The sequence below is a fragment of the Schistosoma mansoni genome, assembly GCF_000237925.1.
Source record: "Schistosoma mansoni, WGS project CABG00000000 data, supercontig 0182, strain Puerto Rico, whole genome shotgun sequence".
In the NCBI taxonomy this organism is placed as follows: domain Eukaryota; kingdom Metazoa; phylum Platyhelminthes; class Trematoda; order Strigeidida; family Schistosomatidae; genus Schistosoma; species Schistosoma mansoni.
This window is the reverse complement of record NW_017386066.1, coordinates 347,703-370,219: the sequence shown is the minus strand read 5'-3', so window position 1 is coordinate 370,219 and position 22,517 is coordinate 347,703. Positions and strand designations below refer to the sequence as shown.

Below are 22,517 nucleotides of genomic sequence, written 5' to 3'. Positions count from 1 at the left end.
AAGTTCTCTTATTTGTTTCGTCGTCCTGTCTGTGAAGAGCAGTTTAGGTCGAGCAACCATCCTTAGATATAGATAGATAGAGTTCTACGAGTAATTTTTCGGTAGATTAGGGTATGTATTTATGAGGTCTTGGGGTAAATTTTTGTTAGATTTTATGAAGGTATCATTGTGTTAGGTAGATTTCAGTTATTGTTATACAATGCAGTTTATACGAGCATGTAATCTGTATGATGCAGTTTTTGCCATCAGCAGCCTGATTTGAGAACATTAATAACTGGTATAACGTGTGCGTTAATTTTGTGTCAATGGCCTGTCATAGATTCACTGGGTTATTTGGTCTGATTAAATGTGTAACACGGGATTGGAATTTATCACTGATCCAATCCTTCTGAAGTTTCCATCTAGATGTTGAAGCTGTCTTGCTGTGATGAGATTAATCAATACTCATGACAAACCCTCTTAAGACAAAAGACAAACAAAGGTGATAAGTGAAAGGAATCATATACTTTATTATTGACAGGGATGAACGAATATGAGGTTACTAGACCGCCTAACCGAGGGCTAGATTAAACATTTCATATAGATGTTAAGGAACTGTTAGGATACTGAGCCATGTACTTTTAGCCACTAAAACTCTTTGGGAATTGCAGTGTTATCACTAAAGACTAATAAGATATTCATATTTGGTTTCGTGCAATTTTCCAACCAGAGGTTAAGACTGCATGAGACTATCGCAGCCGATTGTAAACGCTTAAGAATCAACCAGTAATATGCAGTTGGAACAGAGAGATTATAGCCAGAAGTAAGTTATTTTCTTCCTTATTTTATGTGGGCATTACATTTGTTATTTTCCTCTTTTGGATGGTGGAATCCTGTTGTTTTTAAATATGACTGATCAGCTTGTGCCCAAATTACTCCCCTTGCTGCATAATATATCATACGATCAGATTGTAGTAGGGTCGAGTCGAGGACGGACTATGATCACTACCACAATTCGATTACGCGCCCAGCAACGACTTGGTTCCTTTGATAACTCGTAAATCAGAAGGCTTTAATTAATCCAGATAAAGTATATTTATTGGCGATCTCGTGTTATCGAAAGAATACCGAGACGTGCCAACGAGTACAGGCAAAATGGGCAGAACGTAAGAAAGTTCGAACCGAACAAGGCGGTTAGCGGAACAAGAAGTGAGTCTGATACAGTTAAACAAATACAGTAAAACAATCTCTGGTACAATTGGTTACATTAATAATAATTGTTTCTGTTACTCCAATCGTGTTCTTATCAAGACAAGCCAGTCACTACAAGATCTTGAAAGCCTCTTTTGTTGCTTTGCGACTTAATGAAGGTAAAAAGACCAATTCTAATGAGATCTCCATTCAAAAGCGCTTCTAATAACTACTTAGATATAGCGACAACTGGCTGCCTATTCTTGTTTAATGGGTATGCAAGCATAGCAAATATCACCGTAATTTCCAATTGTGCTGAAAAATTAGGAAGAAATGTTTGGAAGTGTATTGAATAAGATTTATGAAAGGCATACAAATACTGAAACGAGGAAATGGGAATCACTGTACCATCAAAATTCATGAAACTGGTTAAAAATTAAACCGGAATGAAACATTCTAGTCATCGATACATATTGTCCTTGTTCATAATGATAATGAACCTGGAAAAATTACAGAATGCGCAGAATTTACAGCATATGTCAACAAAACTGCCACATCAATTCCATTGGCAGATGTTCTATTAAATCAATGCCAGTTCATTCGAACTCCCCCTGTAAATCTTGTAGGGCTATTTCCAGTCCCAAGCTCGAATAAAGGAGGAAGGTTTGGCACGAAGTCAACATACCATCCGGTAGAAAACAATCTTGCTAAGAACAAAGCTAACCAGAATAAACAAATTAAATCATTTAAACTCTGCACTCCGAGTTTAAGGAAGAATTATGATTCCTCATGATGAAAGTCGCGATTCTTCGGAGGTCACGAGGCCGACTTCCCTTCCATCAATCAGATCAACAACTAATATAGGTACATGGAATGTTCGGACAATACGGGAGACAGGAAAGACTAACCAAATAGCTATTGGAATGGGGAGATACAACTTGACGGTTCTCGCAATCAGTGAAACTCATTAGAACCATTCTGGAAAGTAAAAAATAGATTCGGGAGAAATACTGCTGTACTCGGAACGAAATGCTCCGTACACTCAGAGAGTTGCTCTGATACTGTCCAAAAAAGCGTGAGATGTACTTATGGGATGGGAATCCCATAGACCCCGTATCATCAGAGCATTTGGGGTAGCCTGAAATATAAGTGTTTACTGGACCTCTTATTAGTTGTTTGGACCCACATAACATGGTTTTTGTTTACAAATATATATTTGACCAAAGAACACACTTTTTGTATTGTTCTGTAATACCAGGAGTAAATGGCTTTTTAAGCTAGCATTCATTATATTTGGAGCTTTTAATTAGTTTGATACAGAAATACTTTCTATAATTTTCTGTATGAGTTAACTCAGTTTAAATTGACATAACACAAGCACATGGTGAAACCAACACAATGTTATTATCAAGATTTCCAATCTTTTGTGTTGTTAATCAGGCGATTCATACTCACATCACCTATTATCTGTCGAAGGTTCAAGATTAAGTACAAAAACCAACGAGTTATTATTTCCTTATAATTTATAAAACTTACGCCTGTTATCCCTCATGGAGAAGCCTAAGGTCGCCCACCAGCGTTCTCCACCGAACCCTGTCCTGGGTCATCCTTTCCAGTAAAAGAAAAAGACCAGTCGAGGATAAAGAAGGAAAGCCAATCAATGAGATTCAAAAACAGAGGAACAGATATATGGAACACTTTGAGGAACACTTGAATAGACCAGCTTCATTCAATCTACCGGACATCGAAGCAAAACCTACAGACCTTTCCACAAATGTCACTTCACTACATACTTTGCACATTATGAACTACATAGAACTTAAAATCAAGTAATATGTAGTTATGTGATGCACAATAGCATAATATAGATGTAAGAGTATTCGTAATACTAAGTGTTGACGTTTTAATAACAGTGTGACTCGAAATGTAATAAAAAATATTTCAGCTTGTAGGGTCAACAAGGATAGGTTTTTTCATTTCACTACATACTAACAGTTCTTTGAAGCGACCTCTGCATATGTGTTAGCTGGGTAAGTTCCAAATACCTAAAATAAATGCAATGTGCGAGTATCTTCTTCTTTTGTAAACTATGTTTACTTTCGTACTAATATCCAGCATGCAAATTCTTTAATTTTCAAATGGACAACCTGTATATGTGTAATAAGTAGCACACATTTGACAAAGATTGTGCGAGCTTTTTCTTTTAACAACTGCTGAAAAATCCGAGACAAGTGAAGTGCCTCAGCATATTCGATTATGTATCTCTCATTTGTTAAACTGCCTATTGACATTAACATCTGACTGTATATTAGTCTTATGGAATCGAAATCCAAAGAAGGGTTTTGACAACTGATCGGATTCCATTTGGATCGATCGTTCACAAACCGAATCGCGACACCATGGATAAGTGTTGAACAATCAATTGAATGGAACTCGTCATTATACATCAACTTCATTGACTTTGAAAAGGCTTTTGACAGTGCGGATAGAAGGATCTTATGGAACCCTCCTCAACACTACGGTGCACTTGAGAAAATCGTCAACATCATCCGGAACTCGTATAACGGATTACACTATAAAGTAGTGCATGAAGGACAGCTGACAGACGCATTCCAAGTAAGTAGAGGGGTCAGATAAGTCTGCTCACTCTTTCTTCCCCATTCTTCTGGTGGTCCACAGAATTATGAAAACCTCGACATCTGGGGAGAAGAGCGTAGTACAATTGACATCTCGGATGCGACTAGATTATTTCGACTTCGTAGATGACCTGACCCTTTTATCCCGTACACACGAACAAATTCAGATTAAGACAAGTAGTGTAGCAGCAGTCTCTGCAGTAGTAGGCCTTAATATACACAAAGGAAAGAGCAAGACCCTCAAATTCAACACGGAGAACATCAACTTAACCACACTTGATGAGGAAACTCTGGAAGAGGCGGAAACTTTCACCTGGACAGCATCATCGATGAACAAGGAGAATCTGATGCAGATGCAAATGCAAGGATTGACAAAGCAAGGGTAGCATTTCCACAGTTGGATGATAAATGGAACTCAAACAACTGTAAACCCACATTAAATTCAGAATCTCCAATACAAACGTCAAGATAGTTCTACTGTTCGGAGCTGAAATTTATAAATAATTGTCTATGTAGAATAATAGTCTGGTTCTATATCAGTGCTACTCTAACAATGGACGTAATCCTAAACTTATCGATTTGTCATGATGTGACTACCTAGTCTATAAGATCCTACGTGAAAGTTACATCATTGTCTAAACCGACTCGTCGTATCATGACACTCGGCAATATGACGCTTGACAATTGGGAAGAACACATATTGGCTAGAAGAATATATTGATTGTGGAAAGGTATGTATTACACAAGAATGACCACGCCTGCAAGGCTGAGCCAAGCCATCCTGCATTCAACACTGCAAAACTTCCTATTGTGTTACATGTTGAATATAAATGTTTCCAGCAACTATATCCTTGGCTTCAATTATGGTTTGGTTAGGAACTAGTGCAACTACATTACTCTCCCACCAGAATCATCGTGACGTCGGTTCGATATCAAATTCAGTAGAATTGTCGCGCCAGAGGTTATCAAGAGAACAATAAAATCCTTCGGGTATGAATAAGCTGAAAGATAATTCAAAAAGGCAGCGCAGACTGATAGAGAACTAATTGTAGTAACTTCAGAATGTCTGATTTAATGCTTAACACGCTTAAAATGAAAATCCACGTGAACACTTTTTAAACATCAAGTAAAGTGAGATTATGATAATGAAGAATGATTTAGTATATATATTTGAACAAGTTACATTTATACGCAAAGAAATAACCATTGGTTAATAGCTAAACCTATGGCATAATGAGTATTTTGTGCTAAAGGATAGGAAAACAATAATACTTTCCAATGTTGGTTTCGGTATTATCTTCGGCTTAAACTAGAAAGTCAGTCAAATGTATGGCGGTATGTTGTCCATATTAGTTGATTCCTAATTGCAGTAATAGGCTAACTGAAGGAGCAAAAGTATAACCTCGAGAGGAAGAATTCAAATAGTGTTCTGGTTATTTTGTACAGTTTAATCCGATTTACTTAGTTGTGAAGAGATTTTCTCGACCTCAATATCTCTGAAACGTGATAGGATTAAATAAAACAATTGATACCTACGAGTGGTTATCAAAACTTTTTCCATTACATAAGAAGCGATAATTATGTGCATTTCGGACGGATAGCTGACGTTAGTTATTCGAACGTGAGTGCATCTACAGTGACCCATTTTTATGGAGAGAACACGATTGGTATGATGGAAACAATTATTATTATAACCAATTGTAACAGTGATTGTCTTATTGTACCTGTTTATTTAAGTGCATCAAAAAGAAACATTTCTGTTTCTTTGTGACCTTGCACGAACTCGTGCACGCTCAGTAGTCTTGCTTGTAAACTTTGGCACGATCTCGGTATTGTTTTGATACCATGAGATCGCCAACAAATATATGTTACTACAACCTTCAACTGTTTTCTGATATTTGGCGTTCAGAGGGATCTAACTTAGCAACTGGCACATAGTTTTCATGTAGTGGTGATCATAGTCGGCCGCGACACGACACCTACTATACATCTGTGAGAGACTTGATGTAGACCCAATGTTCTGATGTTCAATAAACCAGTTATTGATATTCATACATACTGCTGGTGATGTTTACAAGTCAGTTACAAGCATCAGTTTCAAGATACTATGGAGATCGTTTCCTATAAGCTTGAGTGATTTTAAGGCTTTGAGACCAACTGAGTTTATGTGTCACAAATAACTGTGATATGGTGTTTTACAATGTTTTCGGCTAAATCAATCTTTACAAGATGATAAACAGTGAGTGCCGCTCATGTAATTATCAGGTAGGCATAAGTTGTAATCAAGGTGAGTACAGCTCCTAACTCAGGTCTATAATAATGGCTTGAACCTTAGTCTGTTTTGGGTTAAGCTTGACTGTGGTGTTTTTAGTTTACAGGAGATTCGCTCGACCGTTTTTATTGATGATTCGCATGCATGATTGTGCAAATAAACATCCGATTAAACTGTCAAGGTCTCAAGATGTTCACTAAGACGGGTTGCTTGAATATCTGGGCTATCTGTTCCTGCCATCTTGATATTTCAACAAGTTGCTTGATTCCTTGTTTGTTCTAAATTATCATATCAGGTGCGTCTATGAGATGCTTATGACACTTCTCTGTACAAGTTACAAAACTGTACAATCGGAGATATCGTGATTGCTGGCAATATGGATTGAAAAGAATGGGTATTATTCAGATGTCAACTTCTGAAATGCTGATATCAAACAGGCAATCACATAATATTTGTCGCCAATATCGATTAAGAAATAAGAAACGGAAAGTCGCTGAAATACTTTGTACTGCGAATTTTATATTATATCCAAAATATAATATTGAATAAAGCAAAAAATGATAATAAATGAGCAGGTAATAGATAAACATACTGAAATCATCATTGTTAGATAAAGATAACCATGATAAAACAACACCGTTTAGTGGTATTCATAAGTCAGTTTATCGATCGAGTTAGTTAATAGTTCCATCAGTTTTATCAATCACATTACATGATTGTCAATTAATGACAATACTTACTGACGACTATTTGCAATGTTGATTAAGGAAATGGATGTTGTTGTTTTAGGTGATTCGGAAATATTGAAAGTCTGTAACACCAATGGATCCGAGCTGTCTGATTATATTAAAAATTGCAACCCTGAAACATCCGTCTACTTAGTGTTAATTTTTGTTGTAGGCTCCAAAGTTCATTTTCAATTCATGTTTGACTGAATACGTGATAGTTTAGTTATTATATCAGTGTAATAAAATAGTACCTTGATCCAGTGTTTTTATTATCTGAAACCATATGATTAGGTATGATTCTCAATGTCCGTTGATCGAATACCATCAGAAACAGCCTAATGTGGGAGAGAACAAACCATCTGAAGAGGAATTTAGGAAAAAGCGATAAAGATAGATAGGACATACATTACGAAAAGCAGACATCCATAAGATGAGTTGAAACTGGAGAGGACTGCTCAGGATAGAGTTGGATGAAGAGTACTGGTGGACGGCCTATGCTCCTTTATGAGGGGTAACAAGCTTTATAAAGTCTTTTCGACTTTTATGGTCTCTTTGTGATATGATGATTTTGTATGACATATAGAAACAAAGTGATCGGAAATGATTTTTAGTTGGTCTTTTGAATCTTCCGATTGACGTTTAGGACTGCAGTTAGTTAGTCCCAGAGTAGACGTAGAATCTGAGATTCAGGTACATCAGAGTGGTGAGTCTCAAAGGGGACAGAACGTGCATCCTCAATTCCTCTGTCGCCCACCAGCAACCTCTGCTTAAATTGGCTACTTGAGTGACTTCCTAATAACCTATTCATATACACTTTGTAATAACACAAACAAAAAGTTACATTGTTTCTGGTGTCTTACCACTTGCCTGTTACTAAGTAGCATATGTGTTGGTGTGCTGATGCGGCAACAATTACCACTAACTGTAGTAAGTTTTCATGAAACTCCAATATATGGGAGATCTCCAACGTCTTTGAACATGGACCATAGGTTAGTTCCTAAATCAGTACTAAAGATGTCAACCTACACGCCTACAGACGAAGCTGGTGGATATCAACATTTCTCCGGATGGTAAAAGTGACTGGAACGAGGACCTCAGACACTTAAACTTGACCGAACGTGATTTAGATTAGTCCTTAAACAGATTCGCTGAGAAAGAGAGCAGTTTACCTCAGCTATCAATGTGTTCCCCTTCTGAGAACGGACCTATATGATTAATTCGAGGAATCCTTTGCAAAAGGAGTGTAGTTTTGTCTTATGTGATTTAAATGAAGATTAGGATAAATGTTATGTAGTTGTTCGGTTAGGTGTATAGCAAAGGGAAGGTCAATAGAAATTCAATGGTGAATAAAACCACAGCTGCAGTCTAAATGAACATATAACGCATATTACTAAAACACAATGCTGGTGTAGTTTAGAGTAAAGTAGATTGTTTATGTGGGAGGTTAAAGGACGGGAGTATCCATAATCGATTGATTCTTGCGACCAGCCATAATCTATTAATAACCGAAAATAAAGATTGCTTGCTGTACTATGGCTCTGATATATTCGTGGTTGTACGGGAATTAGCTAATTGCTTGAAAATCAAGAGTATAACCGATAGTTGATATTTTAGCGAAGTGAATTCCTAAATGACACGGCCCTGAAGACAAAATTCCGTCTAGATGGAATTCTCAACGAGTTTGTTGATGACTTTCATACATACAGAATATATTACTTCACATTTAAAGACCTAAATATTCGATAGTATTAAAGGATGAATTACTCGTTGATAACCACTATCTGTTCTGCTAACCCCAACCTTGTTGATCTGGTAAGTAGATTAATGCAGAATTTGAGTGTGAAGATTCTGTAATCCATAAATTCGGAGACCATAGTTTCCGAGGTGGTGCTGATATTGAGTTCACAGGGTTACTCATGACGTGTTTGGTCAGATGTCTACTCTGCTGTTTTCTCCAGTGTGTCGAGTGCCAAGTCTGAGAGTTTTAGAAATGTCTTTCGAACATATCTTGTGGTCATTCAATCATTTCCATATGCATGTTCGAAGTCTGAATTTTAGAATATCATTTCAATGCAAAACTGTTTGACTTGTGATTCTAAGTATAAGTGATTGGCGATTTATTCCAAAACGTCGAGAACAGAAATGACTTACATTGACAGGTAAACTAACGATGTTGAATATTCACGTGTAATACCTTAGTCCTACCATATTTGCTGTCTCTTCCTTTTGTTCTCATTAGAATATCACTCTGAGGCTGGTTGAAATGGGCTATAAGATCGGAAAAACCTGACAATCTAGGTGGAGTGGTCTTCGAATTATGCAACTGTGTAAGCAGCCACGTCATTCCTATCATATCTATAGTATATAAAGACTTATAGTTCGGGAGAAAAACACATCGGATACATCCAACATGTTTCTGTTAAACATGGTTCCAGGTCTACAGATGAACTGGGGTGAGTATGTAAGTATATGTGAAACGAATGATAACTTAAATCGGACGTGTAACGGTTAAACAACAAATCGAGGACAATTTTCCCCGTAGAAAAGATGCTTTGTATCTGATTGCTTCAGAAATGGTTAAATGCAGGGATATTCCCCTCTCTATTCTACTCACTGCTTACCCAAAACAGCGCCCGAGGGTGTCAACAGCTTGCATAACGTATTATGGGGCTGAGTATGGTGGGGTCATATGTGACCGACCAAACACTGAGCACATGAAACACATGGAAAAACCTAGTCAATAAAACAAAACACTTTTCACCCAATAATCTACCCGACAGTGTCCATTTCGGATGATTGATCAACCAATCATATCGTTGGACTGTAAAGAACAGGAACTACAACTTGGAGACAATAATCTTGATCAAAAATTTGAACATCCGTGACTTCTGTTTGGTTAAATCCGAATACATCAAAGGATTTGAATGAAATTTACTTTAGTGTCCATGACCACTTACATGAGTGTTTTTTCGTCCGCCTATCATCTCTAAGTGAATAGTAACCGAAAGCAAACTTTGGTCTAGCCCAAAATAAAGTATGTTTATACTGGTAACATGGTTGAAATATCCCGTTGTAACGAAATGATTCTTTTGGAATTCTCGTAAATTGTCATATTTGACAGTATTGCTATTCGTTCTTAATATCTCCTTCTATTTTTGTTTGTTAATTTTTGTCCAGGACGTCTGTAGCTGTATTTTTTACATCTAATCTTGTTTGGCTAAGGATTTATCATTTGAATTTAGTTACAATTAGCCTTTGTCATTTCGTTTCGTTATGATACCGGCATGTTGACAATATGTTCTTTCTTGACAAGAATCAAGGTTACGGCATGGTGCAATCCTTATTGTTGCTTTATGAGTCTCTGTTAGGAACATTTGTATATTTGACTGGATTCATGAGGATCGAATTTATTCCAATTTTTTTAGGAATATTGATCACGATTCTCATGCACCTGACGACTGTAATTGGGAGTCGTTTTTACTCTTTGGTTTGTCATTTAGAATCAGGGAAAATTAAAAATGTATGGCTGACAAGTCGCATTATTTAGGCACATGGGATTTCCGATAAATTTGCTTTTATGAAGGGCTTAGTAACATATATAGGGAATTGTAGTGGGAATGAACTGGAACAATCTTGAATATATTAAACCGTTTTCTGAGCATGAACAGATATTTGAAGTCTGGTCGTTACACTATCTACAGAGTGATTGCCTTAACTTTCACTGTTTGTAATATGATTCTAAGGTCGTAGTAATATCTGGATTAATTAAAATATCTTTGACAATGCAATCCAACCGAGGTTGACAATCATATAACAAAAGTACCTCTGACTCATAACAATCTTGTTGAAAAGTATCAATTCCATGAAAACGTATTTCTGGATTGGGTTAAACCGAAAGTCTAAAATCGCAATTAAGAGGTAGTTTAATATTTTAACTTACACGAAAAGAATTTTAATTCCTTAAAACTAGTCATTAACATAACTCAATTGGAACTCATTTTAAGTAAGGGAAATACTTTGAATTTGATTTCTTTTTATTGTAAGCTTCCCGTTTTCCTTGTTTACACGAATGGGACGTTAATTCCCCTCCCAGTGTCTACTTTACAGGACTTCAACTACTCGCCGTGTCTCACATCCACAAAGTGAAACAGGGTGAAATGCTGTGCAGTAACCTTGCCTTTTGGTTTGAAGACGGATTTTTCCTCTGTTCCCAAGGTGACGCATGTTGTGAAAACCAGTCGAGCTTTCTGAACCAGTGACGAGATTTCGACGTTCACCTGAACATCAGTACTGATGAGACTCCCAAGATATGTGAAACGATCCATGGGGTCAATTACTTCACTCCCTATCAATAATCTAGGCAATGAAGCAAGCCAATCCTCAAGTAATATATCGCATCTGGAGTGAGTGAACCGCATCCCAAACATGCTTGAACTGTCGCTTAGTGTAATCAGAAGACTATTCTGTCAGCATCGTCATCAAACAGAATTATACCATCTAAGAATTACAAGTCAACAAGTGAATCACCTGGTAGAGATGAATGCCTGGCAAGTCATACAGCGAAAATGTTTCTTCTAAAAGCATACCCGCGACAAAGTTAAATAAAAAGGGGGGAAGCGTTCAGATCTGAACCAGTCTGCTTTTATCGCGTTTTCTTCTCATGAGCTCTAGTTAGATGTTTAAGTGTGATTGAGGTTAATACTTTAGACGTTATATTAGTTAATCTGACTCCTCTGTCATTGTCACGTTAGGATTTTTGTCTTTTCTTATATACTAGAACCATCAGCGATCGGTAACAGTCAGAAGGTAACACGTTTAGCCCCCAGGCTCCACATAAGATCTTATTCCAACTGCTAAAACTGAACCACTGTCCTTGGAAATCGTAGGGGTCATCGCATCATTCACTACTGCATTCCCTCGCTTCAGATTACTTACATTTTTTGGACATCAATAAGAGTTGACAGACTTACACCAGTTTGCCGTTCAGGTTGCTTAGATATAGTGGGTAACTGAGGTGTGGCTAAAGACCAGTTGAACTGTTCCGTAAAGTGTTCTGCTCATCGGCTCAATCTCTTGGATTGAGAGTGAATAATGATGTCCTCTTTTCCTGAAATGGCCTCACCAACAACCGGAATTTCGGTAGTCGTTTCCTGAATAACTCTGATCAGTTTTCTACTGTTGTCTATCGTTTTTGCCTTTTCAATCTATTCTGCTTTTGCCTCCCAACACCACACCTTATTTTGTAAACTTCAGAAGTGATTCGGGATAACCTGAAACCATAAAATGAAATTTTACAAGCAGGTAATTGAGTATTTCCGTCTACTAACCTCTGTTCGCTCGGGTCGATGGGTAGATTATGGTATTGCAGCAGGTCTATACCGATGATCGGTAGAGGAACATCTACAACGACGAAAATCCAGTGATGGCGTTTGCGTAAACTCACGTTAAGATAATATCTTTCACCGTTGGTGGAGATCGTCTTTGTATTCGCCGACTGTAATTCGAAGGCTGGTTCATGCAGGTTGTCACCAACACGTGCTGGCGATGAGGTTTCCCCAAGGTTCTGCGTGTTGGACAAATAAGAAATTGGGAAATTGCAGGGGTTTCTGCAATTTGTAGAAGACTTACCATACCTATTGTTGCATCAACATCAATCGATATCATCCGTCTCTAGCAGTCTAGAGACACATCTTTCTTACGACGAGCTTCTTAGAGGAGTCTGTGATCGTCTATGATTATGACGAATAATAGATAACGAATGAGAGTATGACAGACGTCAGTAAAGTAATTTTGTGTCGATGGACTATTTGGTTTGATGGAATCATTTTCGATGATGGCAGTTCTAGTGATTTGGAGTAAGCGATCGGCAGGTGCAGCCAGTTCGTCTACAGCGTTATTTTGAAATGAGCAGAGGACTATCTACAACTGTTTGGGGGAACTTGGACAAAGAGAGCTGTCTAAATAGGCCCTCGTCAAAAGCTCGTTGTCCACTAACCTCTCGCATAAATAAAAACAGTTTGTTGCTGAGCCGTGTTGCAGCTCGATGTTGTGAAAGAACTGGTCTAACCCTTGTCTATTGTTTATGTTTCCACGTTTAAGGATAGCCTTTTTAAATTGTTGTTAGTTTTAGAGACATAATTGTTTTGAACATGCTAGGGGTGACGTACCTTTTAAAACGGCGCTTTAGTGCTTTCACTGCTGCGCGTTATTTTGTGCAGGTGGGTCTGTCACACTGTGTAGCAGAACCAGGCTTCGAGTTTGTCGAGACAGAAAAGTAGGAGGCGAAAGAGTTTGAATCTTAAGCGGATTAGGTTTCTGTTCCGACTTATTAAGATAAGGTGTACAAATGGGTGGGAAAAATATCCGAAGATACAAAAATAATATGGCTACATGTAAAAAAGACAAAAAGAGATATCTGATGTCCTAACAGGGACTATATTCACAGTTTATTGTTTGGTGTTGTTGATCATTAACTTAGATGACCCCCGTTGAGTGATTGGACTCCTGCTCTAGTTGTCCGGGAACGGTGTGATGAGCCAGATAACTTTGAAGTCACAACTCGCGGTTAGTATCTAACGTGGCTTACACCTTCAATGTATCAAAGTAATATGGCTGCTTTGAAGACTACAACACAAAGGGCGTGGCTACGTAAATATTTGAATTTGAATTTGACAGGGATCGGTGATCTGTTCGATACTCAGTGACCCAACTGCCGGATAATTTGGCTAGGGTTGGGTGACATTTCACTGCTCCAACAGTGTGCCAGTTTACATCGATCACGCCAATAAAGACGTCACAAGTATACGGAGTTTGACAACGCTTTTACACGTAACACCTTCATAGTAGAAGTATACCATCTCAGCCAAATAAAGAAAAGAAGGGATGGAGTTCGAAGATATATTTGGAAAGCTATCGAAACGTTGAGAAGCGTTTAGTCTAAGATAACCTGCAGTTGCGTGGGATGCGTGGTACGTAGTACAAACCAATGATCTGGTTCGGATGAGTGGCTGAGTGCCTTCAGCTAGGATGTGTGCGGTGAAACCAACGAGGTCAGCACCAATGCCAAAGACTTACAAAACTATTTATTTTAGGGATTTATTTACAGCTACGTCTTCATTCATGGGGTTCTAACCATTCAAATAAAAACAGGCTTTGTAACTTTCGAAAATTAGGTGAAAGGCTCTGATACATTGTGTATGAAAAATGAAGTCAATTTTCCGAATGGCTCTGAATTCACAGAGACAAAAGCTGTTCTCTAATAAGCTGGCATACTTAAGTTAGCAGGTCGAAATTAAATTCCGAGAAGCTTACCATGCTTATTTTTGTCTCGGAAGGCGAGAAATCGCATATTTAGTAAAGAACAGCTAATGGTATTTATATTTCAAAATAAACCTTATCCAGTTATCATATGTGGTCTGGGAGAGGTGTATAATTTTAATGGAGAACTTTCAGTCTGTTTACAGTTCCTGATATCATTTCCATTTTCTGACGAAATCGTAACGCAATATGCTAATATAACTTAACTCATTAAAGCGCTGATTTTGAGACAGACTTAATGCGGTCTTTTGGTTGTAGTCATGGTTAGTTTCTTTAGTTTTGGGTACGCATCCGAATTTAGACAGAAATAAGAATAAATCAGACAATTTTACTATCATATTTTATGGTTGCATGTGTTTTGTAGGAAAGAATAAGGCAGGATCATCTCTGCAAATTTCCTTCATGTTCTCTTAATTTCAATTCTCAGCTCGCGGGTTTGAAGGTGATAAAAAAACACAATATTACTTTTGTTACAGAATTCCATAGGATTATGGGAGGATATGATAAACAAAACTTCAAAGCTTAGTGCTTCTCTAAAGTAAGTTGTCAATAAATATGTAAATATAAATTTACGTAAAATGCATTTTATGCCATAAAATTCAGAATGCTCAGATTTTTTGAGTTTCCAATGTGTTAATCAAAATGAATACAGATGCTAGAATAGAATCCTTCTCGTTTATGATCTTGAACAATACGCCTACAAATTTGTGGCGTAAGTAGAATGTATTGTTCTCGGTCAAACGATTTGTAGTCTACTTTTATCACTTAATTTCTCGTTTCTAGCTATTAAATTGGCACTTGTTGGCTAATATAATTTTACAACAATCAAAAATTTAGCTTAGAAGGGTTTATTCAAAACCGCCCTAACATTTCGCCATAAATGTTGATTATAGCAGTCGGGTTACGTACCAGTTTATTTATTTATTTAAACACATATTAGTACAAGAGGACACCAAGTATATATGCGCCGCACAAATCTCATTGGATTTGTGCGAGGGTTGTGATATTGCCCAGGTGCCCAAACTGAAGTGGGTGGTTTTCTTAGAAGGCCACACCCGAAGCCTTTGACCTAAAAGTCTGATCCTCAAGGCAGTGGGGCATCGTAAGCAGATGCAGTCCTATGGTAGTCGGTGACTAACAATTGGTTCATATACCATTTGTTCCCTCAGGATGCTGGAGCCCATGTGCACTACTGGTTTGGAATTGTGGTTTTCCAACTCCCCTAGGTGGACTCGTCGTATCCACCAACCCGGTTAGCCCCCAAATGCCCTGGTACAGCCGAGAGTGGGGAGAGTCCTCTCTCCTCGGAATGCTCTCACATGGCCACGCGAATATATAGCCTCTGCCAGGGAAGTCCTACTCACTGCCTTCTCGTGGCGGGGGTGTTGTTTACGAAAGTGAGAGGACGAAGAGCGAATGTCCGGCGCTTTAACCAGGTTGGTGGACATGGAGAGTCCACCTAGGGGAGTTGGAAAACCACAATTCCAAACCAGTGGTGCACATGGGCTCCAGGATCCTGATGGAACGAATGGCGTATGAACCTATTGTTGGTCACCGGCTATCATGAGTCTGCATCTCTTAACATTGCTACACTGCCTTGTGGATCAGACCTTTAGGTCAAAGGCTTGAGGGCGGCCCCCTAAGAAGACCACCTGCTTCAGTTTGGGCACCTGGGCAGTATCACAGCCCTCACACAAATCGAATGAGATTTGTGAGGCGCATATTTATCTGGTGCTTTTTGTACCAATATTTATGTGTTTAAATAAATAAAATAAATAAAAAAAACCCAACCCGGTTAAAGCGCCGGACATTCGCTTTTCGTCCTTTCAATTTCGTAAACAACAGTAATGCTACGAGGAGGCAGTGAGTAGGACTTACTTGGTAGAGGCTGTATATGCGTGGCCTTGTGAGAGCATTTGGGAGCACACGTACCAGTGGCCGAGTAGTTCACTTGTTGTTCTTAAAATATCGTCTTAGAGAAGTTTGTATTGTATTTTCCCCAAAAGATACGTACAAAAGTTTTGCTATTCAGTTTAATCAGTATTTAGAGGGTCATAATATAGCTATAAATCACTAAATGACAGATTATTCTAGATTATTTGGTCAAATTCAGGCGGTGGGAATATTCGTGCCCTCTGTTTTGGGTTTGGCTCCAAAGAACAAAACACCCTCTTACCAGTTAGGTCACACTGATCCATCCGGTTTATCATTCGGGGCATTGTGTAATTATTACTGTAGCGTATTTCAACCTATATGAGGAACCAGTCACTCCGATCAAATAATCATAACGTATTTTTGTCTTTTTATGGAGAACTGTGATTCAGTGCATCGGTGGGTTTCTAGAAGCATTCCAAAAAATTGCTGATTGTGCATATGGCAGCAACTGTGGTTTAAAGGACTTGGGTTCTTCAATGACTCGATTCTGTTTGCGCGAACGGGGACTGGAATCTAGATTACGCACCTTTAACAGGTAAGTTTGCTATTGACTTTAAGTCAAACCTTTTATTTTGTTCATTTGTCAACCGAAAGTCCACTTGGGTGTATTTTATATCACTTCATGGTTGCTTCCAACCTTTATCCAAGGTTTATTATTCAAGAAATGCATTTGGTAACCGAAAAATGAGTCAAACTATGTTTACTCAAATACATGATGCTAAAATATGAAAGGAAACTAAATACATATTGCAATTTCTAGAGATTTTATTGTACAAACTTTTTAATTAAAAATCTAATGAAATAATCTTTGCGTATATTTGTTTAAAATGACTCTCAAACCCAATGCTTAGTCCTAGTCAATTGGAAAAGTGGTAGTGTTTCAAACATTGGTGTGTTCCTGGTGATGTGTAAAGCCTGGTTTGTCAAATTGGTCTAACGTTGAACAGTAAAGTTCATTTTATAACCACAAGAAAGTGGTCATTTTCACGAACTGGCCACTACATGAAGTCCAAACATAGTGGTGCATTTTACGTCATGTTAGTTAGTTGGGAACAGCCGGCTGGAATTTTTATGCATTTCAACAAATGTCAATACCATCTATTTGGGACACAAAGGAGTCAGATAGTGCCGCACATATTCGCGTTTACTCTGTTCTACAATCAAAGATTTTGCCACACTGGTACGTTGCATCAGTTGCGCTTAACGCCACCATACAACAATTTGCCCACAGTTACGTATTGGAATACTGTAGTTATTATATAAAAGCTGTTGAATCATCTGCACAATCTTTAGGTTCCCTGTTTGCTTACTTACTTAAATCTGTTACCTCTTATGGGGCATTAGATGTCGACTAGGAATCTCCAGACAACTCTACTGTACACTTTTCCTACTGTGTCCGGACACTCAATAATTTTTGCTCTAGTTGTTAATTGGTGCATCGAGCTCTCGGCTCACGAAGAATATCACTATGAGACGTCATAACTCTCTTCTGCGAAGACCCTTTGAACCATACGGTTAAGTCTAAATGGTTTTAGTAAATTTTCCAGGTTAACGTTTTTTAGTAAGGTTTTTTGTGGGATCAAGGTTTTAACCACATTCCCAATCTTCCTTTACCCGGGTTTGTTACTGGTATTATCCATAGTAGGGTTTCGGGCTTATGTTTCCTTATTTGCTACTTGAAACAAATTCCTCTGACTGCTTTTCACGAGATTATTCTACCTTGTTTTTAATCTAGCCAACTCACTGAGTGCTTAACTGCCCCGCTTGTCGATCGTCTTGAAGAATGGAAACGTTCAGTGGCTCAGTTGGATCGAGAAAATGGGAAAGAGTGGCGTCGAGCAAAAAGTGAACTTCAGAGAGCAACATGTGAGCTAGAAAAGCTTTCCAAGCGTTCTCGTCGAAAAGTTAGTACAAAAATGTCTGCTCACTTTTTTATCGAGTTTCGCCTAGTTGTTCTCATGTATCTTATTTGCTGGTTTCGGAAAGACCGGTTCAGTATACGTATTCGGTGGGAGCATTTACTTTCGACCAGACAGTGACTGGAGATCGACTAGGTAGAACAGAGTTTCCACCATGGGTGAGCTGCTGCGTAAGTTGAAAAACGGGAGTACATGAAGTAAGAATAGAGGAAGATAAGTGACCTAGTATATAAAAAAGTAATTATGATAATAGTTATAATAATGAAAATGAGTGTTATCAAGTGAATGTGAATTGTCTGAATTCTAATCGAAGCGAGCATAGTATTTTGTGAAGTAATTGTCGTCCCATTAGACTTGTGTGAGGGCTGTGGTACTGCCCGGGTGCCCAAACTGAAGCAGGTGGTTTTCTTAGGAGGCCACACCCGAAGCCTTTGACCTAAAAGTCTGATCCTCAAGGCAGTGGGGCATCGTAAGCAGATGCAGTCCTATGGTAGTCGGTGACTAACAATTGGTTCATATACCATTTGTTCCCTCAGGATGCTGGAGCCCATGTGCACTACTGGTTTGGAATTGTGGTTTTCCAACTCCCCTAGGTGGACTCGTCGTATCCACCAACCCGGTTAAAGCACCGGACATTCGCTTTTCGTCCTCTCAATTTTGTAAACAACAACTCCGCCACGAATAAGACTTCCCTGACAGAGTCTATATACGCGTGGCCATGTGAGAGCATTTCGAGAGGGAGAGCTGACTTTCCCCACTCTCGGCCGTACCAAGGCATTTGGAGGCTGAATCAGGTAGTCTATCTTATAGATTAACGTTTTTAAGTTCGACTATTCTCGCCGTCAGTAAAACTGATCCCCATCATATAGCTGGCAGATGATTTTATGTAAGCCTTCTAAATGTATTTTGTCATTTGTAATATTGCAAATTATAAACACTTTTATCAACATCAGTTCGTTACTGTTTGATTTTATTTGTCATATGTTATCATCACTAGTGTGTTTGAGATATTGTTCATATTCTGAAACTAAGACAAACGGTTTACTTAGAGCACCATCTTTGGGTCTTCAATCTAAAGTTGTTGTATACAAAAGAGTAGAGCAATATAAGAAAACTCAATCCCCTGTTATCCGATGATCATCTTACATTTCTATGCCATCCTTTCATTTAACACTCTATGGGCGCCGTTTGTTTCGAACCAGGATTTCCAAACTTTTTTACTCTAAACCCCAAGGCTGTTTTATTTCTAGGCGTTCTTTTCTGCCTTCCCAGTTTTGTAGCGAAACAATCTCCTTATCCTCTACCATATGAGAATTCTTCGGTGGTCTAATTTTTGACAACTCCCACTTTTAAAGGTTCGCATGTCTCTCAACCTAATTCAGTTTTTTTCAGCCGAACAGTATCATTAGCTTTCAAACAAATTAGCGCCTTAAAGTCAGGTACATAAACGTCTATTTGGTAAAACAGTTGGCAAATTTCACAAGGGTCCGGTTTATTCAGTAAATGCTCATTCAATAGATACGTCTATAAAATTAAAGTAACAAACAGAAAAGTTACTGTTAATTACTTTCAACAGTTTTCCAGTTTTGAATTTTTCATTAAATATCAAGTGGATAAATGGATGTTTGATAAATATTGAAGTAAGGTCAATAAATAAATGCATAATTGTCAGTAAAAATTGCCATGGTAATATGTTCAGTTACTCTCTCGGAGGGAAGAAAAAATTTTAATAATTTTTTAAAGATCTACCTTTTTTATTCCTGAGTTTCCGAAGTTCTTTTCAAATGTAATACACATATTATTTTTGGAGAAATTGTATGTAGTAAATATTTGATTGTAAGTACAGTTAAAGCAAATTCCTAATGATCAAGAGACGGAGGTCTAGTATTTAGATATGTTACTGGGTAATGAATTCATTGTAAGTTGTTACAAAAAGAATTTGATAATTTAAGCCGACACGTTTTTATTGGGACGTAAATTAACTTGTCTGTTTTCTTCAAATGGTTTTAAAATATCACCATTCTTTAATATTAACGTTTGATGATTTTAAGAAAAGCAGTTGCTTCAGTTTGAGCACCCGGACAATATTCCAGCCCTCACACAAGTCGAATGATTTATGTGGCGCATATCTATTTGGTGCCTCCTTGTACCTATGGTTTTGTTTAAATAATAATAATACTAATAATAATAACAACAGCGTGACCACGGAGCTCAATGGACAACTGCTTGAGGCTGGTCACTTATGACCTTTTCGCCAGTACTTCTCTGTTTTGGCTCCAGATTGAAAGGGTATTATCACCGTCAGCAGAGATCCATGAGGCAAGGTGGGGTATTATGTTTATAAGGCCGAAATTTTCGAATCCAGTCACCCCCCAACCGAACTATTAAAAATGATTGGTAGTGACTAAAGAAACGAGTGTTCCAGCTGGTATTTTGCAATCGGATCATCGCGATATTCAATCTCGACAGTTACTTTATTCATGCAATAGCTACAGTTGAGTTTGAGATAAACTGATTTATTCTTCCATTATATTAAATACCTTTTACTTAGCGTTCTGGTAATTGTTTAATCCCTATCATTTCCTCATTTTTTTATACCATATTTTGAAATTAATTATCTCGAAAGCATCTAATGTTCAACATAGATTTAATTCTTTTTCGATAACTTATCGATCGGTTTGATTAAAATCTTCAGTTTTTTCTTACACTTCGAAAAAAATTTCTACAAACGTTTGTCTTCTTTTTCCTGATAAAAGGAGAAAAAAAATGAAAGGAACATCTTTACTGTTAGCATAATAATATGCATAGAGAACACTAGTCGTACATTTGTTCACATGTTCATTCTGTCTTTTTTTTTCTAATTAGTAATAAAAAGCAAGTTATCTCCCAAGTTTGTATATTTTATGCTTTTCGATAATGAAGGGCATTTGTTTCACATCTATTTCTGTATGTATTCATGCTTGTGTGTTATTTTAGATATCAATTGAATTGCCTTAATCCTTCCATGTAATGTGTATACATATACTCAGTGATTATCTGTTTACCTTTAAATAACTATAGTTTCTGGGTGTATAACAACTTGTAGGTTTAGTAAGTAGTACATTTGTGTGTTTGTAAGGTTTTAGCATTTATCTTTATTTTATTAGTCAGAGGAGAAGTATTGGGAACACTGACTTTTCATAGAGGCTGTTTATATAAAAATTTGTCTAGGCACTTCTAGTTTTGTATGTGTGTATATAATATATGTTTATCTGTGAACAACTAATTTCTAAAAGGTAATTCGAAATAAGTGTGCTTATTCTCTGTGGGACTATGATTTTGTCATTATCACAGTTATACCATCCCCATCAATATGTAGCTATTATTATACCACACTTATTACTGTTAATATGTGCTCCTCCAAGATGAGATGGCATTGATTATATATATATATATATATATATTTAAAGCAATTAGTCCCTTTGATAAATTTCGATAATGTAATGAGAAGACGAAGATTATCAGAACTATGTGATATATTAGCTCAATACATTTCGAACAATCTGATCACACATAATATACTTGTTGAGAACATTTATATATAAAAATAAATGGCCAACTAGACTAGAAATAGGGGTAAGAATAGACAAGGATAATAATGATAAAATAATGTGAAAACAATTTGACACCTAATCACTTTGGATAATAAGCATATATTACCAGGGTAGGTTTAAAGAGAGAACAAACTGTTTTTGAATACACAAAGGGGGTTTGAATTTTCGTATGGCTAAGGCTTCAATAAACCTTAGTATACGCCCTTTTACACTTTTAAACAGCACAACAAAAGCCGAGTTTAGATCAATCTTATGACCTGTTTCGATTATATGTTTAGCAATAGAGGATTATGGATATATATATATATATATATATATATATATATATATATCATAGTTGAAAGCGTGAGTCAATTGAAGCTAGACCACCATGGAAAACCTGGACGGCCGTTTCGTCCTATTATGGGACTCCTCAGTAGTGCGCATCCACGAACCCGCTCTCGCGAGATTCGAACCCAGGACCTACCAGTCTCGAGCCGAAGCCCTTAACCGATAGACCACTGAGCTGGCATCCAACGGTGTTAATGTCTAACTTCAACTGATCCACGAAGTTGAGCAACCATTCACCAATTGTCTTCAGTGAGTTCCTATCTCACAACAGACGTGGTTTTGAACTCTACTGGTCACTACTTCTCACTAGAGCTCCTAGATATACTTCTCGAAGTCACTAGTGAGCATATGATTATATTAATTATCAGAAGGGGTTTTGTGGAGATTTAGTATTTATTATAGTTGAAAGCGTGAGTCAATTGAAGCTAGACCACCATGGAAAACCTGGAAACACTGGACGGCCGTTTCGTCCTATTATGGGACTCCTCAGTAGTGCGCATCCACGAACCCGCTCTCGCGAGATTCGAACCCAGGACCTACCAGTCTCGAGCCGAAGCCCTTAACCGATAGACCACTGAGCTGGCATCCAACGGTGTTAATGTCTAACTTCAACTGAT

General features: G+C 37.7%; 1 protein-coding gene across 1 annotated transcript in view; it reads left to right on the top strand.

The window, feature by feature from the left end:
• Positions 1-770: 770 nt before the first annotated feature.
• Smp_143420 (actin bundling/missing in metastasis-related) overlaps positions 771-22,517 on the top strand; it is a gene marked incomplete at both ends in the record, with an annotated part of 59,945 nt that continues 38,198 nt past the window's right edge. Inside the window, 3 exons of the mRNA XM_018794987.1 lie at positions 771-802; positions 16,435-16,593; positions 17,794-17,962. Coding sequence (XP_018647014.1) covers positions 771-802; positions 16,435-16,593; positions 17,794-17,962 — 360 coding nt within the window. The remainder of the gene's footprint in view (positions 803-16,434; positions 16,594-17,793; positions 17,963-22,517) is intronic.